This window comes from Nilaparvata lugens, chromosome 3 (assembly GCF_014356525.2).
Source record: "Nilaparvata lugens isolate BPH chromosome 3, ASM1435652v1, whole genome shotgun sequence".
NCBI lineage: Eukaryota > Metazoa > Arthropoda > Insecta > Hemiptera > Delphacidae > Nilaparvata > Nilaparvata lugens.
In genome coordinates, this window is record NC_052506.1 from 89,763,711 (window position 1) to 89,787,957 (window position 24,247).

General features: G+C 31.6%; 1 protein-coding gene across 1 annotated transcript; it reads left to right on the top strand.

Annotated features, from left to right (window-relative positions):
- Positions 1-1,563: 1,563 nt before the first annotated feature.
- LOC111048885 (formimidoyltransferase-cyclodeaminase) lies at positions 1,564-21,598 on the top strand. The gene is made up of 10 exons (XM_039424995.1): positions 1,564-1,694; positions 3,271-3,454; positions 4,717-4,934; positions 10,995-11,131; positions 12,827-12,989; positions 15,368-15,555; positions 17,171-17,315; positions 19,234-19,395; positions 20,680-20,862; positions 21,239-21,598. Exons 1-10 carry the CDS (start codon positions 1,638-1,640, stop codon positions 21,422-21,424), a joined length of 1,623 nt encoding a protein of 540 aa, XP_039280929.1. The 5' UTR covers positions 1,564-1,637; the 3' UTR covers positions 21,425-21,598.
- The last annotated feature ends 2,649 nt before the right edge of the window (positions 21,599-24,247 follow it).

Consider the following 24,247-nt stretch of genomic DNA (forward strand, 5'->3'; position numbering starts at 1 on the left):
AGATTGCTACTGAGAAAAAATCACTAATCAGCTGTTAGAGAGCGTCTCAGTTTGTCTAGTTCCCGTTTAAAATATCAATGCCGGCCACCACATACGGCGGCCATTTTTTTGTAGGCGCAGGTCCGGTATATAGGGAGTCCTGATTATGACTAATGCTTACAAAGTATATAAGTTGGGTACCTACCCACATATCATAGGTACCTTGTTTAGTCATTAAATTGAGTCCAGTGAAGAATATAATATCAGGAAAAATTATCTAAAGGTTTAGGAATCAGAACCTAGAATTTATTGACAATATTTTACAACACATAATTTTTTTATACAGACTTTCTTATAGATACGAGTAGCCTACATTAGAACTTCAAATCTCTTGATTACAAATCTATCTAATATTTTCCTTGATTGTCCATAAAACAGAATGAATGACTTCTAAAGAATTTTCAAAAAACTACTTTTTGTTAAAAAATATTATCTTATTGTCAGGAATTCAGTACAGTAACTGTTGTTACTCCGATCTCACTAGGCATCAAACCTGCAACAGTGTAGAAATCAATCTGAAAAACCAAACCAATTCAAACTGCTTAAATTAAATGTTCTTTAATCTATATAGTCGCGACTATGTAGGCCTGCACATCGGCTACCTGAAGGATCTTATACATTTAATGATAGTCTACGTTTACAGTTACCAGTTCCTAATATCAAAACTGAACGATTAAAAATTAGTAAAATTCAACAATCGTTTACCAAAAAAAAAAAAAAAAAACACACACATTTGCTGGCCAGGTTAGGCAGGATGACTGTACTTATTGGTGTTGCATCCTTCAGTCTGCTAGCGCTACCGGTTCGTGGGTTCGAATCCCACCGGTAGGCATGAACGATTGACCACCACATCAAATCCAAATCGTACCTTCCATTTCTCATACACGAGCTAAAAGCTCATGTGGATATCAGCAGCAATAAAACGTTCAAAAACAATAATATATTTATTCATAATTAGTACAATTTCAGATCTAGAAGATTCTAGCATATACAATAATAAAACAAAATTATAAGAGCAGCAAAATTATTTTTAAATTATACCCAACTTTTCTATTAAAATCGGTCATATCAGCTTCAACACTATTTGAATTCCTTTTAATAGCCTAGTCGTTAGAAATGTAAATTTACTTTCAATAACTGATAAAGAAATTAGTACAATTTCAGATCTAGAAGATTCTAGCATATACAATAATAAAACAATATTATAAGAGCAGCAAAATTATTTTTAAATTATAACTTTTCTATTAAAATCGGTCATATCAGCTTCAACACTTTTTGAATTCCTTTTAATAGCCTACTCGTTCGAAATGTAAATTTACTTCCAATAACTGATAAAGAACAGTGCATTAAATAAATAGATGGACTTGTTTATTACTGATAAAACCTAGGCTGTGGTCTGAGCTTGAAGCACCCACAATCTTAACCAATGATATACTATGATACATTCGGAGTTGGAGACTTTATATTATCCGGACGTCCTTGTGAATAAGAATGACTGTTCAACAGAAGATAAGCACTCGTGGCACTGCGTTTCGGTTATATAATTTGAGTAAACATTCAAACCACCGTCATTTGAATAGTGTCTAACTCCTCCAAAGATGGCTCGTCCACTTGTTGAGTGTGTTCCTAACTTTTCTGAAGGGAGAGATCCAGAGGCAAGTACTGTGTTTTTTATTACATACCAGGGAACTCTAATTGTATTTTTTCAAAATGTATTCAGCCATCTTAATGGTGAATAATGGGAGAGACTCTAGAGAGTGCTCTATAGACATCTGAGGATCCTAAACTGATTTGAGTGGATTACAAAACTACCAAAATAATAATAAAGTAGATGTTAAAAAATAATTTTATAACAGATTGATGATGAATAAAATCAGTGGTAGCTGAGTGTGCCTTTAATACTTCAATATTAGTGACAGCTTATCAATTTTTCAACAATACGCTCATAAAAAGTGAATATGGTTGGCTACTGTTGGCTACTATAAGATAAGTGGAATCATAAACAATGTTTGAGTAATTAAAATAAATTTGTAGAATGTTGATGGAAATCTTGAATAGCAAGTGCTTGTGTGATTAATAGAAAAATTACCTCATGAGTTTATAATTAAATAAAAGAATTTTTAAATGATCCTGATAATTAAAAAAAAGATGAATATTCATTGAAAATGATGATTTTAAATGGATTAATAAGTATTATCAATTTAATTAATCAAGAACGTTCTAACCTAATACAGGCCTACATGGAAATGCCGACTAAATTGAATTATTTCTCAGATAAAGTTGGTTTGAGTACTGTTTTATTTTCATCGATAATTGATTAGGCTACTCCTAAATATGTGTAAGTTTCAACACATCTGTATCTTGGTTCTATAAGTTGGAGTGCTCAATGGAAGTAGAATATTTACTATATATCATCAAATTTCTCAATTATTTCTATAAAATTCTCAACAATATACAAAGGACTAAAGCAACACAAAAGTTATCAACATAACTTTATTTCCCCGTCCTTATAGATTCTATTAGATTGAACATAACTTATCATACACATGACGAGCATATGTGTTTGCCAAGTTCCGTTCAATCTAATAGAATCTATAAGGACAGAAAAATAAACATTTTGTTGATAACTTTGGTGTAAACGCAGCTTGAATAATATTATTTTCCTACAGATACCTTGAAAAGTGACCATTTGTGCACTGATTGCAGGCCGCAAAGAATCACTTTTCCGCTCTAGTGCGCAAAGTATCACTTTGCGTACTCCAGATTTGCAGCATGACAACGCAAAATAGTTAGTAGGTTATATGGAGCACCAGTGCAGGGAAATCAAAATTAAGTTGGTAACACTGACTGTGGTGCACAATATAATATGTCAGTGGACAACGATGACAGTGGTTGACAGTCACCACATTGCCATGTGCCGCCTTCATTCATTTTCATTATTATTCAATTTTGAATAAATTTAGGTTTTTATTAATAATAAAATTACACAGAAAAACATTTGATGGATTTCAGGTAATTTTACCCATATTTACCCACTTTTCATATTCAATGGTAGCTGTAGGAAAAATTTAATGTGAAATACGTGCGCAAAATTCCTCTGCTGCACTCAAGAAAACATTATTCCAAACAGTAAACGTTTCTTTCGGTGCAGCAAACTGTCACTTTGCGCACTAGTTGCACAAATAACTATTTTGATGTAGTTAATTTTTTCTGTTCGGTCTTTGTTCACAGGTTATCGAAGCTATAGCAGAAGCTATAAGGAAAACAGGTGGGGTGGAGTTACTCGATGTAGACCCTGGCTCGTCGACCAATAGAACGGTGTACACGTTTGTGGGGCCACCAGACGCGGTGGTAGAAGCGGCTGTCAATGCTGCTGCTGTTGCAAAAACCAAAATCGATATGACCAAACACAAAGGTTGGTAGATGCCTACCCAATCTTCTTTTCACCAGAACTTGAATAAGTTGATCATTATGAATGAATGAATGAAATTCTAATATTAATCAATCAAAATATATATTAGAATATATAGTATAAAAGGAAAAATATTTTTGAATATTGCAATGGTACAAGCAATTTTCTACAACCTATTGAACATTCAGGTAGCCCTATTAAGATACTTGATTAGTAAATATAGGAAAAAGTACATTCAGTTCGAACATTCAACCCCCAATAAAGTAGCTGACTCATTCAGAGAATATGAAGATGAAATATTGTGACAAATTCTCAAATTTTTTCGAGGGTTCTTTCAGAGTTTTTGCAAGAATCAACTTTTCAAATAGTGCGAAATCTGATTCAAATAATGAATTATCTCCCTATTTACTCATTGTTAATAATTATTATTGTGGAACATATTGATGCTCAAACATTTCATATGAATTTATATAACATTGTTATTAACTACTGCTGTAAATCAATAAAATATTACATTGTAATTCATTTAATATTTTTTATATTCATTATTCGTATATTCTCATTATAACATTGCAATCCAATAAATTAATTATTATTTATAACAGTCATTCATATGTTGATGAGAAAGATCTTCCAATAGGGAAAGGTATTTGATAGGGTTCAATAAATTCAGTATTTTTTCATTAGGTTAAAAATCTTGAGAATAATTTAATCAATCGTTAAACATAAATACTACTTACAGAAATACGTTTAACAAGTGTTGCAAAGCTTTCAATATTATTATGAATTTTGTTTGTATGACGTTATGTTTAAGTATTATTATGTGTATTGAAATATGTATGTCGATTGTCAATGTTATTTTGTAATAGCTTATGACATGTATGAATAATGAATAAATAAATAGTGAATGTATTAATAAAAACAATATAAAAATCTTGAAGTACCCTTTATTCTTTAAAAACGTTGAAATAGTTTGTCCAATAAATAAATACATGAATAAATAATAAATGTATTAATAAAAACAATATAAAAATCTTGAAGTAGGTACCCTTTATTTTTAAAAAAATTTAAAATAGTTCAACAACTAATTTCGACCCTAACTTAGGTCATTTTCAAGTTGAAATCTAAGATAGGGTCGAAACTATTTTAATTTTTTTGAAAAATGAAGAGTACTTCAAGATTTGTATATTGTTTTTATTAATTTGTTGAAAAGTAGCCCATGTGAGTGAAGTTTTTTTAAATAAATGTAATAATTAATGTTACAGGAGAACATCCTCGCTTGGGTGCTATGGACGTTTGTCCCATAATTCCAGTCAGGGATGTCACAGTGGAAGACTGTATTGCTTGTGCCAAGAAAATCGCATCAGCTTTGGCTACACAGCTTTCCATCCCAATTTATTTGTATGGATATGCAGCCACGCTTGACTATCGCAAGACTGTGCCACAAATTCGAGCAGGAGAATACGAGGCACTCAGAGACAAGGTCAGTCTAATATATTAGTTGGAACTCCATTATTTTGTGAAAAATACCCCAATGTAAGATGAAGTTAACTTCATGGGGTAGGTAGAGTAGCCACAAAGTCATAATGCACAGAGATCTAGTTGAATTGTTACTAATGAAACACTAGAATATTGTCTATAAATATCATGAATTCATTTTAAAAATACATACATGTTTCGCATGGTGTCATTTTCAGTGTTATTTTAGACGATTTAGTAATGATATTTTTAGACAATATTTTAGTGCTTCATTATGGATAAATACATACTCACCAAATCTCACTACATCTCACCAAAAACAGTAGCCTATCTGGATTCTTACTGATTGTATTTTTTTTTTTTTTTTTTTTAAGATTACGTCCTAAAGACTCCAGTCATGGAGTATAAGACAAGTCATGTTATTACATAATAATTCTAACACTAAGTAGTTCAACCTAGTTTAGGTTTGAAAGGAATTCTTGTACACTATAAAAAGCTCTATCAACTAAATATTTTTTAATTTGTTTTTTGAAAATCTTCAAATCATCATTACTTTTCAAGATTTGAGGTAGCTTGTTATAAAATTTCCTACCAATATAATCTGGTTTTTGTTCAAATAACCTACTATTGTGACCCATTATATGATAATCTGCTCTGTTTCGCGTATTATACTCATGAACATCTGAATTCTGGATCACACCACTCGTTTTCACATGCATTACAACTTCATATACATACAAAGATGGCACAGTTAATAGACCAAGCTTTTTAAATAAAGGCCTACAAGAGTCTAACCTATTCACTTTCTCTATACATCTGAGTGCCTTCTTTTGAATCTTAAACACCCTGTCCATATTTTGTTGAGATGAATTACCCCATACTAAAATAGCATACCTAATATGAGATAGTATAAGTCCATGGTAAGCAGTTAACAGTAGTTTTTTATCATTCAGCCTAGCAAGCTGCCGCAGGACAAATACCCCAGATGATATCTTATTACATATCCTCTCAATGTAAGGATGCCATGTTAATTTCCTGTCCAGTAAAATTCCCAAGAATGCTACTTTCTCTTCTTGGTCTAATTCATTTTCCTCTACAAACACATTTATTTCTCTATCCTCTACTGAATTATATTTACTTTTGAATTGTAGGAATTGACATTTCTTACTATTTATTGTTAATTGCCTTTGCTTCAAGAATTGGACAATTGACTGTACTCCAGTAAAAGCATTTATTTCTAGACTATCTAATAAATAATTGTTAAAGATAAGCGATGTGTCATCAGCAAACAACAGAGCTCTGTGATCTTTTAACTCTTTTGGTAATTGGTTCACATACAACAGAAACAGTAAGGGACCCAGAATTGAGCCTTGAGGTACTCCAGCCTGGACCTCCAGTTTTTGAGATTTAATTTTTACTATTTCATTCCCATCCACCTTGGTAAGCTCAACACACTGGTTTCTACCTATGAGATATGATTCAAACCATTTTAATTCTATACCATTCACACCTACAGTTTTTAGTATTTCCAATAATATTCTATGGTTCACACAATCAAAAGCTTTGGATAAATCAAGAAATATTGCGGCTGCCTTCTCACCTGAATCTATTATATCTATTAGTCTTTCAACAAGGGATACTATTGCAGTCTTAGTAGATTTCCCTTTCTGGAACCCATGCTGTTCATCACATATGAAATTAATTTCTTCCAGGTGCATCAATAGCCTATTAAAACTACTCTTTCAAAAATTTACTTATTACATTTAGAATACTAATGGGTCTATAATTTTCAACTCTTTCAGAATCACCGCTCTTGAAAATTGGCAAAATTTTTCCTTGTTTCAGATCATCAGGGAAAATACCCTGCTCTAGTGAAGTATTAAGGAGATGCAATAAAGGTTCCAGTAATTCATTTTCACATTCTTTTAAAATTTTGCTTGAGACCCCATCCAATCCTACTGTTTTTTTGTTATTCAAATTTTTTATTATTCTTGACAACTCATCTCTTGATAATGGATGAAATTTAAATACCTTTTCAATTGGCTCAGCATTTAATGTAGTTGTATTACAAGTATTAGTGTTCAGTGACTTTTGGAGATTATATGCAACCTGTTGATAATACTTATTGAAAAAGTTACAAATGTCTATACTATCATCCATATAATTTCCATGTTCATCGATTATCCTAGGGACATTAGTAACTCTATCTTTTTGAGCTGCTCTCCTATTTCTATTAATTACCTCCCAAACAGCAGAGTTAAAATTGGTACTAGTTGTTAATATTTCAGCTGTTTTCTTACACTTAGCTTTCCTCACTTCTTTTGCATAGTTTTTCTTTAGACATTTGTATTTGACTTCACTCGGAACATCCTCACTAATTTAAATTCCTCATAGGCTTCCCTAACAATATTTCTTTGAGTAAGAATATCTTCAGTTATCCATTCATCTACTTTGTCCAATTTACTTTTTACTTTGACTTTTTTTATTGGACAGCTTACACTAATGTGAAATCTTAGAGTATCAATGAATTGCTTATATTTGTAATTTAGGTTACAACTGTTATAAACACTACTCCAATTTTCTTGAAGCAGTTCCTGCTTCAAACAATTTATATTTCCTAGCTCATATTGCTGAATTTCTTTCACAAAAGTTTTTTTTCTGCTTGGATTCTGGCCCTGCAACTTAACATCTAAAATTTGATAGTTATGATCTGATAGATCTGAGCTACTCAACCTGACATTACAACCTTCTATATTTGTGAGGATATTATCAATAATTGTCTGTGAAGTTCGAGTTACTCTTGTATATTCGTGGACCTTAATTTCTAAATTATTCATATTAATAATATCTCTAATATCCTTTGTCATTTTATCCTGCCTGGCAAAATCGGTATTGAAATCTCCTACTACTATAACATTTGTGAAACGAGCGGTTGTAATTTCCAAAAGTGTGTGGAGCAGCTCACAAAATTTTTGCCAGTCTCCATTTGGTGACCTATAGATACCTAACACTGCTACCTCAAATCGATCATCAATTTTTAACCTTAGTCCCGTCACCTCTAAATCCATCTCAACAGAAAATCTCTTAACAAAATCCAGTTCATAAGTTTGGGTATGTTTAGCATTGCTAGTGAATATACATACACCACCACTTCTATGAGCTATTCTACAAAATTCTGATCTCAGTGAATAGCCTGGAATCCTAACTTGATTTATTTCCTTTATTTTTAAGCCATGCTCTGTGAAAATAACAATGTCAGGATCCTCCTGTTAAGAAATACTTCTAATCTGTCAATTTTGTTGCGAAGATACTGAATATTTTGATGATAAATACTAAAACCTTACCATCTTGTGCTACTCTATCTCTAGCATTTGTAGCTATTTCCTTTCCCTGTTTTGAGCCAATTTACTAAAAAATCGTTATTTGTTTTTTTGACTGTTTTTAAACCAGAGGATTGCAAACGGCTTTCAATCAGCTCTGCCAATCTATTACAAAATATTACTTTGCCAGATCGATTTAGATGCAACCCATGATTAGTGAAGTTATGTCTTTTCAGCCTTTCATTTAGAAAACAAATCCCCAGTGTTTAGAATTCTTATTTTTTAGGCTGTTGATTGTATTATGGATTGATTGTTTGTCGAATTGATTGCTTCATTTAACTCTGGCCTATCAAACCTATTAGGAATAGTACTTATTATTAAGTTTGTTTTTTTGTTGAGTGGCACAATTTCCTTGATTTTTTCTGTTACTTGAGGAAGATGATTCAAGTTAGGTTCATTTATATTATTTGAGCCACCCAGTACAATTAGATAGTCATTTTCATCAAAGTCTTTAGTTTGTTCCCTAGCTGACTCTACAACTGCATTAATTGATGCACTTGGCTTGAAAAAACATTGGACATCAAATTTATTTTTCAATCTTTTATCAAGGAGATCACTGCAATCACGTCCATGACTGGACGTCAGTAGCAGAACTCTCCCTTTCCTATCTTTATTTCCCTCAGCTATATTTTTGGTTGCTGTCTTCAAAACCTCACTGTACGTTTTATTTCGACCATTTTCAGAGCATTTCCCATCATTTAGGTTAGATTCTATTTTTTTGCATTTGGACGGAGGTTCTATCATACATTTAGTATTATCAATTTAGATTTTAGTTTCTTTATTTCCTCCGACATTAGACTACATTGGTTTTTTAGATTTAGTATTTCTTTTTTATGGTCTTCATCTTGTAATTTTATAATCAGTTCCAAAGATTTAATTTCTTCTACCATCCCTAACCTTTCTTCCTCAGACGTTTTTAGAGTTACTTCTAATTGGTTTTTTAAATTAGTGTGGCTACTTTGTAGTTGAGCAACTTTTTCGGCTAAAGTAGTTTGAGGAACTGGGGGTTTTTGGTTTTGGAGTTTTTGAATTTTGGTTTTGGGAACGCGTAAGTACTCCCGCAATGTATGATATATATGGTGTTATTGTGTATTGATTTTCTTAAACTATGTACAATTTGTTATATTTAATGTGAGAAGAATAAAAAAAACAAATGTTTTAAACCCACCCATGTAGTGTTAAAACTGCTAAGATTCAGTGGAAGTGGAGGTAAAGTAGTTTTGGATTTTTATTTCTCAGTGGACATCATCATGATAGAATAAAGGATGGATTCACAACACATTATTTATTTTAGAAGTATTATTATATTACTATAAAGTTATCTTCTTCTTCCTTCATTCAAGGCTTAGGCTCTTGCCTGTTCCGACTCACAACAGTATAATTGTATATCTATCTATTACAGTACGGTAATCTAAAATTTATTACAATAATCATTAAATCTGTTATTCATCTTTATATTTTATATCGATCTTTTCCTAGGTGTTCCTATATCTCTTTTTCCTATAGGGTGGTAGTTAAGAATTTTCAAGGGAATCCTTTCTGTTGGCATTCTGTTGACATGCTCCCTCCACTGGTTGCGATATGATATAACTTTTTCATTTATGTTAAGAATTCATTCATTCATGTTCATTCGTGGTAAAGGCACCCAGCTCTTGCCTTATATCCTCATTTCTAATGTGGTGCCGGCGGTCACAGCCCTTTGTTCTGCGAAGAAATCTCATTTTTGCTGCCTGCACCCTGCTCTCTAGACGTTTTTTTGTGACCCATGATTCACTTCCGTATAGGAAAACAGGGGCGCCATCACTCTATAGAACTTCATGAGTGTTTCTTTCCTCGCTTTCTTGTTAAGGGTCCTGCTGATGTTCCCACATATTGATTGGAATTTACCTATTTTTCTTTCAATATCCAATTCGTCTTTGAAATTGATATCACAACCAAGGTAGCAATTTTGTGACACTTGCTCCAATACTTTGTTGTCAATAACTATTTTTGATCTCGTGGGGTATTTACCAGTGAATGCCATGATTTTTATCTTTCCCTGAGAAATTCTAAAATTATAACCTTTGCATATTTCATTTAGAACATGAACCGATTTTTGCAGACTATATTCATTTTTCTGTATTATCCACAGGTCATCAGCGAACAAAAGTTATATATTAAAGTTATAAAGTTATATATTACCTTACCTAATAATACCGACACTTTAATTTCATGTTGGTATAGGGATTGTGTATCATTCCAATGTATATGTTTTGTGTCTGATCCTTTGATTTATACCTAAGAATTTACTATCTTTGATGAACAATAACAATTTATATTCAAGAATTTGGTTTACTATTTTGAAGCTCACAGTTAATAAGATGGATAAAATTATAAATTATTTTAGAAAAGTGGAATAATAACCTTATTTCGGACTTTTACAAAATATCTAAATTTGGGAGAGAAATAGTATAAAGAGTATCCTTAGTTTTCCTCTCCCATATAGTGCTTTCTTGTAAAAAAAAATAATAGATAATAATAAAAATTGATCTGGTTTCATTCGTTTAAAAAACCTGCAGTACTCCATTGCATTTGATGAAATATATTTTAAAGGAAACTACACTTTTACAGAAAGAAAATGTTTAAATTTGTCTCATATCTAGTTAAATAGTTGGAGTGAGAAGATTCTTGTTTTCATTCACTAGATATCTACAGAGCCATGGAAGCCTGATTACGGTCCAGCTGAATGGGTTCCTGAGTGGGGAGCCACAATGGTCGGAGTCAGGAATTTCCTTATTGCCTACAATGTAAACCTTCTCGCTACAAAAGAACAAGCTCACAGGTAATATAATTTTCTATGACTATGATAACATATTTATGAATAGAAATACTGCCTCTGTAGAAATTTTCTATGAAAATTATAAATTCTTCTAACTATGAAAAAGTTTTCTAAACTATCAATTAATATTCAACAATTCAGAGAGGGAATTAAATCATTCACTGTTAAAAACATGTACATTAGAATTTACCAATTTTTTATGTTTTTTTCCATGACGAAATACTTTATTATAGCTCTGTTGTAGACAAAACACTGTTAAAAACACTCATTGAAAAGTGAGTGTTTTTTTGAATATTCACGTGGAAACACAATCTCTAGACTACAACAGAAGTCTATAGAAGTAAATAGAAGTCAGTAGGTTATTAATTTTCAAAATAGGTTGTATTGTAATAATAATATGATAGTAATACTTCTGGAATATAAAGAGAATTAACGTACATATAGAGTGTATTCATGAGTTTGTTTTTATTCTTTGATGTTGTTTTATATTGAAAATGAGTACATAAGATTATTACTTTGTAAAGTGAATTTTTTTGAAATAAATATCTTTTGTCTGTCAAAAATTAAAGAAAAACCACCTACAGATTTATTAAAATATGTATCAAATATTAGAGTACTTAATAGAATGTAGGTTCCAAAATGAAACCCACAGCGTGAAAATGAATAAAGAGCTGATCATAATCGAATCTATCAAAGTGGAGTTGACTCGACCATCGAAACTACTGGTGGATAATTAATGGAGTGATTCATTTCTTCAGAGATAGTTTTCATTTTATTTATTCATTTCATTCATTGACAATCACAAGTAATTATAATCACAATAATATGATTGGGAGAAGACAACAGGCATAGCCCAAAACTGTCTTTCCCATCCAAAATTTTGATGAAATAGAAGTTTTGAAAAAATAATGAGGTAATGTTTTCACTTTTCACTTTCGAGTCCAATTTTCACTCCAAAACTAAACTAGAAATTAAAACGTTTATGTTTGAAAACTAATTATATAACAAAAATATTTCATTCAAATCTGGACTTGCTGGAAATTTTTGAGCAATTTTGCAAATTTCTTATATTTAATAACTGACATAATATAATTTTTTCCTATATGACGCGCTGCTAGGGTGAAAGAGCGATTCCACTTATTATTCTTTTAAAAGATTGAAATTAAAGGAAAATTTAATTTACTCAAATGCTAATTAATGAAATACATCTTACAATACTTCAATTTATCTTGCTGAAGATAATTTTGACTTTCCAAGGTAGGCTACAGTGACAATACATTATTCACAGCATTTAATTTGGATTTTTGTAAATAATTATATTATTCATTTTTACAAATAACTTTCTTCTATCACTTCATATATCTTACTTTGGATATTATTATTTTCATTATTTCTTACTACTCAACAATGTTTTATTAGCAAATAACTTTCGTTGTTGGTTATCCATCTTGTTTTCACTATTATTATTACACGAAACGGTCGTCGCCACACCAAGAATGTGAGTGTTTTTCACTTTTAAGTTATATCAAAATACGATAGTAAAATAGCTTTCTTTTATCACTTTATATAATATCTTACTTTATATATTAGTCTTTTCTTTATTTCTTACTACTCAAGAATGTTCTACCTGCAAATAAGTTTATTCACTTTAAATATTTGCAAATAAAGTACCGTTTATATTTAGATTATTGTCAACAGGATTGCTCTGAATATAAGAGAGAGTGGAAGGGGGCCGAACGCACCAGGTCGCCTGCGGGCCGTTCAGGGCGTTGGTTGGTGGCTGGCTGAGGCCAACCTGGCTCAAGTGTCCCTCAATCTCATCGACTACAAAGTAACGCCGATCCACATTGCATATGAGGAGGTAAGACTTCCATTCATCTATTCATCTTGCTGAAGACATGCATTTGACTTTTTGAGGTACAATGAGAATTATTATTGTTAAGGATGTTGAGCTCCAATCTAACTGGTCATTGTAAAAAATATAAAAGATGCCACAACCTTCATCAATTTCAATGGATATCGGCCAAACTTCTCATCTGTAAATGCCACAACCTTCATAAATTTCTATGGATATTGGAAAAAACTTTTTTTCTGTAAACTTACCTAACTGTTACTCCTACCAAATGTAACTTATCTGTTTTATTAATTATTGTCTATTGTATTTGTTGGACCTGAGCAATTTATTGTATGCTTCTTCAATGTGAATTGTGACATGGTTATAGTAACTTCTATGTTCAACTGGCCCAATAAAAACTTGCAACTTAAACTTGAAACTTGAAACTTCATACTAAATGAGGTAGCAAAACCGGATCAAGTGTTCAATTATTAGAATAAGCTATGAGCATACACTAAATAACAGTATTAAATCTGTGATATGAGCTATGAATACATATTTCATGATCCATGACATAGTTATGGTCCATAGATTCCCACAAATTATACTTGAAGTATTTTGCTTTCTTATTGAATCAATCGAACAGCATGAAGGATTTGCATGTCAGTGTATGGAATGGAGGCTATAGTGATGTCCACGTTATAATGGCAGTTTTTAATTAGCAATTGTATTGTTATCCTTGTCTATCATTCAACGAAGCGGATATCGCTATCTTTTTCTAGCTTTGCTCTGTTGCCAGACTTTTTTTTAACAATGAGAAATCTAATTAATTAACAAAATATTTAATCTTCATTATGAAAACATTGAAAAATGTAATTTCTTGCATGATAAAATATTATTGATTATTTTAAATGAGAATGAACAGTTAATATTACATCAATAGACTGGTATCAGTTACCCTCCATAGAAGGCATTGACAAGACAGAGGATCAGCAACGTTGTTCTCCTATCTTTCTCCACTGCCATTATAACTTGGACTTCACAATGGAGTAGCTTACTATTTGTTGTGGATAATGAACCCCAAAGAACACCATGGATATTATTGTTTGAACGTTAAAAAAATATATATGATGAATGTTAATTCTAGACTTCACTATATTATTAATGCATTCCTTTTTCTTCAGCCAATTCTTCTGCTCTTCCATTGTTTCAATTCTCGGTAGACAAGTACAGTACCTACTTTCCATTTTTTACTTTTAAAAATGTATTTATGAAGTAATTCCCTACACAATATTATTGATATCTGTTATATTACATCCTCACATAATATTGTAAGTACAAAATATAATTATCATCTCCTAGCTGAAAAATATAGACAGTTAGGTTCGCTTTGATTATTTGATTGTGTAGTTCCTAATTATAAATTGAAAGAAATGTACTGCTTTGATTTAGAATTTTGAAAGTACTGTAGTAAAATCAGTGAAACAATGTTATTTAATATAATATTTTCATCAACATTTCATTGCAAGGGAGGAGGCTGATTTATATTATTTCTCTGTATCAAAAAAAAATTGCATTTCTTAGTTTTTGAAACAGAGTGAATTGGATTAAATGCTGTGAGTATAAGAATATCAGAGTATTAAGAGTATTAAATAAAATATGGACCGAGAGATGAATTACTTGCATCAAGTTTAAAGAAAATTGTACGGAGATGATATTATTCAATATTTTTTTATCTGTAGGTTTTATAGTAAGTTATTACTAACTACTTACTGTAGTTAGAGAGGTATACATCAGAAAAGGGACAGTATTGGGCATAATACTTTTAAGCCTTTTCTACTGTATAATTATTCTATATGATGAGATATTATCTTTTCCTACAGTTACGTTGAAAAGTGGCCATTGCTGCACTGATTACAGAACGCAAAAAATCACTTTTCCGCTCTAGTGCGGGAAAAATTTTTCTGCACTCCAGATTTGCAACATGGCAACGCAAAATACTTAGTAGGTTATATGGAGCAACAGTGCAGCAAAATCAAAATGAAGTTGGTAACAGTGACTGGGCTGCTATAGTGAGCAGAGGTGCAACGAAGCACAACGCGCTAATTATTATTCTTTATATATTATAACCAAGGACAACGAGGACTTTAGGATTTTAGGATTAAGGTTTTTATCAATAATAAAATTAAACAGAAAAACATTTGATGGAATTCAGGCAATTTTACCCATAATTACCCACTTTTCATATTCAATGGTAACTGTAGGAAAAACTTAATGTGAAATACGTGCGCAAAGTTCCTCTGCTGCACTCAAGAAACCATTCCGCCCGAGCCGACGTTTCTTTCGGTGCAGCAAACTGTCACTTTGCGCACTAGTTGCACAAATAACTATTTTATTCTCTTCAGGTTTTGAAGGATGCAAAAGAGCTGAACGTCGGTGTTGTTGGTTCTGAGATAGTCGGTTTGGTTCCGTTGGATTCTATACTGGAGGCTGCCGAATTTTACATTAAAAAAGATAATCTGTTTGTTTTGGAAGAAGACCAGAAAGTCAAGTTGGTTCTATCACGTCTTGGTCTCAAGGATTTCGATCCCAAGTGAGTTGAATTTGGTCAATTCTGAACTATTTCAAAAATCAATCATTCCAAAAAAACACTATTTTGAACTGAGAATTCAACTCTAAAACGTTAGTAAATAGTGGGTAAAGATATCATTCAATATTTTTTTATTTTTTCATCTGTTAGGTTTCATAGTAAGTTATTAGTGACTGCCGTTGAAAATTTCATAGAAAACTCTATTAGTTTGTTTTGAGAAAAGACAGAAACTAAATACAATTAATCTGTTTTCGTTCATCCTTAATTTTCAAGGATATAGATTAATTTTTAGTTTTTATTTTAAAGTGTAAAACGTTGATTTAATGAGTGATGGCCTCGGTTTGGACTGTAGTTAGTGTAGTATACATCATAAAAGGGACAGTATAGGGTCTAAGACATTTAAGTCTTTTCTCCTGTATAATTTATTCTATATGATGAGATAAAATACAAAATTAGTACTTTCACGTCTCTGTCTTGAGAAGTTCGAACATGTGTAAGTGAATATTTAATTGAATTTATATTCCAAACTCAAATTTTATTTTGTTTTATTTTTTTAATAAAAACACAAATATAAATTGTCAACCACTTTTGATTATTAATATATTTATAACAGAAACAGGTTTCGTGGTTTAACCAGCCACATCTTCAGCTGTCAGGTTAAGCCACGAAACCAGGTTTTGTTGTAAATATACAACAAATTATTGTATAATAATAATAGAACGTGCTTGACAATTATCATTTCTGTTTTTCATTATTTATTTATACATCGATACATATAATATAATTCTCAACTATGAATGATTGGGAAAGGAACAACAGGCTTAAAGCCCAAAACTGTTCCTTTCCCAAATTTAGATAGAAATTGTCCAAAAATAGGTTATGTTTACACTTCATGATTTTTTTAAAATGCTACAACACCACGCATAATACAACTGTGAAGTTCATTTTTTTACACTACCATAATCATTTTAGGAATGATGAATTGGAAATACTTGTGAAATAAGTATTATACATATAGGCTACATATAGGCTTATTCCTTTCACACATTTGTTGAATGGTATCTCAAATTCATGTTATAAATGATCCCCAATAAGAGAAGTACAAACATTGTTTTCCAATCCAGACTGAGCTGATAATGAAATTGACAATACGAAAAAAACATCTTATATAGTATTTCAATAGGGCTACGTTTCTTGAATTAATCAACCAAGAAATAATTCCATAGAACCTATAAATGAAAATATAAGTCTGAGTACTTTTTACAGAGGGTACTCAGATTTATATTCAAAGTAGCCCTATAGAAAAAAAGAAGATTCCATAGAACCCTTTTTTCAATTTTGTTTTTATATAAACACTTATTTAAATCACAACTAGTTTCAACTTTCAAGCCATTTTCAACTTTTTCCCCTTTCGGAAAAACGTTTTAAAATGGCTTGAAAGCCGAAAGTAGTTTGTTTTGAATGACTGTTTACATAAAAAGTTTTGAAAAGAAGGGTACTATAGAATTATCTCTTGATTGATTAATAAAAATATTAATTCCTTTCCAGCTAGGAACAACATTTCTAGATAACTTTTCAGCTGGGAGTTGAAAGAGTTGAATGTCATTATTTTGTCCAGGAAACGCATAATAGAGTATTGCTTGGAAGACTCGAACCCTGACAACTCGCTGATAAAGCTGACAGCAGAGAAATTCGTGCTTTCTGTGGGAGCGAGGACCCCAGCACCCGGAGGCGGCTCGGTCTCTGCCTATGTTGCAGCTCTAGTAAGTTCATTTCATCCTGAAAAATCAAAGTCATTGTAAAAAAATATGTGAAAATAATAACATGGAATAAAGCTGGTACCCAAAATTCAATAATTGAGAGCTGACAAGTACCCTACTCATAAAAAGTGTCAATTGAGTAATAATCTCGTGGTTCGGATGGACACGTTAAGCTGTCGGTCCCGGCTGCCTGAAAAGCAGTCGTTAGGCCATGTCAGAGGCCATGAAATTGATCATTTGCGACCTGAAAACTCTGACACCAGACCTGAGCCAGCCAGGTCACACGATATTATTATTATTATATTACTCTAATATTATAAGAATGAAATATTATCATTGAAAATTGTAGAGCTAATTGAATTTCAGTAACGATCAACAAACTAATATTATATTATTATTATTATATTACTCTAATATTATAAGAATGAACATTATCATAAAAAATTGTAAAGCTAATTAAATTTAAGTAACGATCAACAAACTAATATTATTGTAGAGGTGATTGGAGTTAATGATGATCAACAAAATAATATTGATTAATTTATAATATGTATTTTTAATATATTATTTTATTAATTTCAAAAAAGGGTACTATAATTCTATTTTATGAATAAATGTGAGTAGCCTTGAATTCATATATTTTAAGAATAGACTGATTACATTTATAGGATAAATCATATACAGTAGGCCTAATACGGATGAATCAGTAAGTTTGAATATTTATTGATTTTTAATCTTGAGTTGATTGATTCATAATACTTTAATGCTCATTTATTTTAGTTATAAAAACAAATTTAGGTTCGTTATCTACAGGATGCCTACGAACTCCCTACCAATACTCTAAGGTCAAAAACATATGTTCCTGGGTAAAAAACATATCTAAATTTCATATTTAAATTGTCCGGAAGTCTTCACTCACTTCAAATACACTAGACAAAGCTAAATACATAAAACAAATTTTGTTAAAACAAAGCCATTTAAAATTTTGTTTTATGAATTTGAAAAATTATCATAATTTTTTTCTGGGTAAAAAACATATCTAAATTTCATATTTAAATTGTCCGGAAGTCTTCACTCACTTCAAATACACTAGACAAAGCTAAATACATAAAACAAATTTTGTTAAAACAAAGCCATTTAAAATTTTGTTTTATGAATTTGAAAAATTATCATAATTTTTTTCTAGCTTTGTCTAGTTGTTATAAATGATCGTGCAAAGTTTCAATTTCGCAAAATGGCCGCTGTGTGAGTAAGTGAAGACCTCCAGACAATTTAAATATGATATTTAGATATGTTTTTCACCCAGGAACAATGCCCTTAGAGCATTGGTAGGGAGTTCGTAGACATATATCATACCTGTATATATCATAGCCTCCTGACACTTGGAGATAATTCATTCTTCTTATAAATTTACTATATTCAGCACTGCACGGTGAGATAAAATGCATTTATTTAGGAATAAATATTCATTATGAATTTATATGAGGATACGCAAATCATCATACTCTTATTTTCAAACTCTCTAACTCAAATTTTTCTTCACATATTTAATGTCTTCACTTAATTAACTATCTCCCGTCTTCTTCATAAATCGTCTCATTCTCATTTTATCTGGTTGGTTACCGTATTAGTTTTTTTGTCTAATTTGTTGAAGTAGGATATTTGGTTTTCTATTTTTTTTCTCTCAATGATAGTTGAATTTTAAATGAGGATCATAGTGAACTAGGCCAATATATCTGTGAGCTTTTTATCTAACAAATAAAGTTTGTATTAGTTTGGGTTTAACTATTGTACATTGATTTACATCATCAAAATTTTTTAATCAACTTCTATGTTCTATCCAATTACTTTTATTCAGGTTTGAATTGAATTCAATATTGAAATACCTCTTATGAATGCCAATCTTTGTTATTTCAAATAGGGAGCAGGCCTTAGCACAATGGTTGGACTTATGACGTATGGTAAGAAACAGTGGGAGTCATTGGATAGCGTCACAAGAAAAATAATTCCAAAATTCCACGAGAAAATGATGCAGCTTCTACTTCTAGTTGATGAGGATACAAATGCATTCAACGATTATATGGTAAAAAATAAAAAACACTATTCACTGATTCACTTCAATAATAAAATAGTTGCGTCTAACAAAAAAAAATTATGATGATTTATGAGATGAGTATTTGAAAATTCGAAGTCAAAAAGTTTAAAAAGTGCTAAAATACAAAAAGGACAAAACGTAAAATCAGAACTTATAAACAATAAATATGGTTACATAGAACATCATAGTCTTTATTGTGGAGAAATAAATTGCCTTCATACTGGACTTCAAATTATTTATTCCATAGCATGCCTTGCTATGTCTATTTGGTGTGTATAAAAAGTATTAGTGATACTGCAATTTAGTAATATTATATTACAAAGATATGATAAAACATGACCTAATTTTTAATTGTAACTGAATTTTGATAGTATAGTCCTTTCAGCAATTACAATTCATATGTATGAATTGTATGCTGTATCAATTGTATGTATGAATTGTATCAATTTGTATGCTGATCTTGATCAGCAAGTTGTGGCATTCCTCTCTTAATCATAATTGCAAGGTCTATACCCTTGCAATGATCATTATACTCTACTCTACTAGACTGTAATAAGTTATAGTCTTACTAAGTTTGATTTTTTAGTTGATAATTTAATGATAAGTTAGTTATTATTATCAATTAGTTATTGAGATTTGACGAGGCATCTGTCCTAACAGTGTATACTGTAAACATCGATAAAATCTATTCGCTTATATGGGAAACTTGATTCAAACAAAACAATATAAGAACCCTTTTATTGAAAACTTAAAAATTTTAACTTGAAAATGACCTATGATCGAAACTATATTAATTTTATCTACGTATTATATAAATGAATAAAGAATAAAAGTCGTTAAAATATTTTAAAGTTTTTAATAAAAGGCTACCGTACTAAAAGTTTTTATATTGTTTCTATGTAAACATTGAATAGATCAAATATGAATGCTGATAAATAAAATTAAATGAATTAAACTCTATTACACTTTTACATTCTACTACACTATTACAGTATGCTACAAAGAAGTGAAGGGGTTCAGTACAGCAAAGTTCAGCACATTAAAAGTCATCATCATCATCATCATCCATCATGGACTAGGCTTGTAAAGCCTGTTCCGGTGTCCATCGCTTCCTCGGTCTTCCGACATTAAAAGTACAACTACTAAATAAAAATATAGAGCATTATAGTATTTTAGTTTATAAATATATAAAACTTAATTTTCATTTCTTTCATGTCTGAAAAAACCAAATTGTAATAGTAAATTGTGTTGATAATGATGGAAATATTTCAGAAAGCACTAACTCTCCCCAAAACAACCGATAAAGAATTGGAAATATATGAGCTAGAAATACAGAAAGGACTGTTGAAAGCTATTGAGGTGCCCCACACTCTGGCCGAAATGATAAACTCTTCTTGGTCAACTATGAGGAAATTGGCAGCCATATGCAACATTCAAACTGCATCTGATCTACAGGTATATTGAGATTTTATCATAAATGAATGATGAATTCAATACTATACACGAAAAACTAATTTTGATAATAATTGTTATCGTTATTTTGAATAAACCTCTAATTGTCTTCATTGATAGATTTATTTAGTTATTTATTAAGGATAAGTCTTTCATTTTTCCATTCAACTGTTTACTTTTAATGTTAATGTCTGAATAAGAACTATCAAGAAAGTATCAACAAATTCTATTCCCTGTAAACCGAATATTAGATTTCATAATATTAAATTGAGAAATGTAATAATATGTTAAGTATTATTGTAGCTACACATTTTTGTCTGTTATGAAATCTTTTTTGGAATCTATTTCGAACAATATTGATCCTTTGGCTTTGTTACAGGTTGGCGCCAAGTGCTTAGAGACTGGAGTTTTTGGAGCCCACTATAATATTATGATTAATTTGAAACTTATAAAAAACCAGGATATCCGAGAACAAATGACAAAAAGAACGAAGGAACAACTTGTTTTGGCTGAAAAAGGATGTAGAGAAGTTTTGAACGTGATCAGTGCCAGAATGTGGAGTTGATAAAAGAAAGCTTGAACGTCTTTCTTGAACGTAGATATAATCTTCCAATTCTCAAAATGCTCCATATTTCTTGAAACTTCTCAATTTTGGAAATAATGTCATTTCTTTCATAGAATAATCAATTTGATTTCATTCTACCTGTCATGAAATAAAAAGCCTTCATTTGGTTCTAAATTTTATTTCATTGATACTAAAATTATACTAGTAATTCTATTAATCATCAGCTGTTGTAGCTATGGTGAAAGTGATATTTTCGAGCTCAAAATTTTTTATTCCATATTGTGTGAATATTTGAAGTTTGGTTTTTGTTTTAACGGAAGTTTCATTATCAATCTATCTAAATTTGAAATTCTTTGTTTTATTCTGTTTCATAGTTTCAGATTGAAGATTTGGTGTTGAAATTGAAGTAACATAACCTACATAATATTTGGACGATTTGTGACAAAATCAGGAAATTGAAGAAGTTTTGGGCAATAGCCTGTTTTTTTCTTTTCCGACTATTGTATTGTTCGCTCTATCTAATAAATAAATAAATAAATAATTATCCGCAATTGAAACATTTTTCGGAATTGAGAGTGTTACACGACTATGATTCCAAATTTTGGAAAATGTGATTTTCTTATTATTGAGGTAGACCATTTACAAACAAGGAATATTCTATTGAATAATATCGAGACTAGATCCAGTATTTCCTCCTTACTCAACAATAGTAGATTATTCTCCCATATAGACTAGATTTAATGCTCTAATGTGGAATTTTGTGAAATAAATTTGGCAGGTAAAATTCCCAAATTTTAGAGGATTAAATCCATATTAAGACTCATTCGTTAAATTGTAGTTCATTTTGAGTTTAAACCACCAGCTGATTGAATTCAATTTAACCTTTGGTTGTGCGAACGGCCCTTAATGGTTAACTGGTGTTGGGTGACGTATTCTACATAGTAGATAGCATTAATTCCACAAGCGATTTTTTATTTGCACTACTGTAGTAGACCTTCAAAGTGCTGAAATATGTTGATTTGTTCTCAAATGCTCTTCGATTCAAAGCTAATCGTATTTTCGATTAGAAAAAAGGTTGATCTACTAGGGAGAAAAACTGAGTCTTCATTTTCATAAGAGGTACACACCCTGGATAGCAGTGGCTTAGAAGGATACTGGTAGAGAAAAATAATCAACACATATCTAGATTAAACGGTATCTTTACGCTATGATACTGGTCTTTTTTAGGCGTGGCACACACCAGTTATTAGTCTAGATAAGACAAGACAGGATCAGACACGTTTAGTCACAATACTTCACATTGTTCTTATGACGTAACTCACACTGATTGGTCATTGCAATTAGACATGTCAACTATGTGAAGTATTGTGATTAAGCGTGTCTGATTATGTCTTGTCTTGTCTTGACTAACTGGTGTGTGCCTAGCCTTACAGCTACAACCGTGTCAGAGGCGCTTGATTCTATCAGGTATACGACGAGAAAAATGAAGAATTCTATTAGCATTTAAAACTTGTTTGAGCTCACCATATTACAAAATACTACATGAAACCTACATTAACATATGAAATTATCCTTCATTTCCTACTTGCCAATTAGTAGTCCTACAAGACCAAGACCAATCATACACAAACAAACCTAGATGGGTAACAAATGAATCACAACAGAAGAATTGTCTTTCGTCTATGCTCATAAAGTACAAGCTCAACAATTCTCAAACGAACAAAGTTGAGGCATTCATCCCTATACATTCAAAATATGTTGATTACTGATAGGAGTTGGGTTCAAAATGTGAATTCAGATTTTGGTTCATGTGATCTTGTGAAGATGTTTTTCAACGGGGGTGGAGAGCAACCGATCCTAGATTTTCATAAGAATTTCACACTCTGGTAGTTATGGTGAAAACTTCACTTCGAATGGAGCGTTTGCGTCTCATGACTTTTCCATCAACAGAAATATACTACGTAAACCTTTGTAATCACATATTCTAATACAAGAATTGAATTCAATTCCTAAAAAGCAGGATTTCAAGGAACGCAGATCATTTTTTAATTGAAGCAGCCGAATGCAATGAGGGACTAGTTGTGTTGTTTAGGGTTGAGGCATTCATTAGTGGCAACTAACTGTTGTCACAAGTGTTAACAAAGTGTTGGTGCATCGTTGGAGTTGGCAATTGATTGCGCTACCAAAAGGCAACAGTATTGCATGGTTTTGAGCATCAGCCACAGCATTGCATGACTGAGCAGTAGCAACAGCGTTGGAAAAGGGTTGAAGGGATGCTGTGCCGTGAAGGCAGAGGGAAGGAGCAAGGGCCAGAGTTGGCATGCCTGGTTTGTGCCCTGGCCTGCCTGCCCTGGGCTGAGACGAAATCAGTCAGTCGGTTCCCAGCAGCCGGACAGTGCGGTTGTGTGTGCGTGCGTGCGAGCAGCGCTGTGCGTGTGTGTGTGGTATCAGTGACCGCCAACTGACTAGCGTCGTCGCCAATTATAACAGTTAGTACCACCATAACAACCTTTTTTAAAAATATTTCTCTCTTTTTCCAGCACCACTACTAATCATACACCTGCGACGAGAGGGTGACAGTATCAGCTGAGTTGTGACACTGTCATATTCAACAAGTTATCTATCTTGCACTTGTCACATCAAATGGATTCAGGCATTCAGGATTTTGGGGTTGTTATTTCAACACGTTGTACGAACAATATTAATGGCGATTTGTTTGCCGATTCTTTCGTCAAAAAATTCAGTGATGATGAGACTGGGAAAAAGGAAAATTTCCAGTGATGAAATATGTGGACTACAATCTTATTGCATTGCGATGGTTCC

What these genes read in the sequence shown, in the direction of transcription:
- LOC111048885 (XM_039424995.1), top strand. Translation starts at nt 1,638, where the DNA reads ATGGCTCGTCCACTTGTTGAGTGTGTTCCTAACTTTTCTGAAGGGAGA. An exon ending in TCCACATTGCATATGAGGAG is followed by an intron (nt 12,990 to 15,367) that starts GTAAGACTTCCA and finishes TATTCTCTTCAG; the next exon opens with GTTTTGAAGGATGCAAAAGA. An exon ending in CTGCCTATGTTGCAGCTCTA is followed by an intron (nt 17,316 to 19,233) that starts GTAAGTTCATTT and finishes TATTTCAAATAG; the next exon opens with GGAGCAGGCCTTAGCACAAT.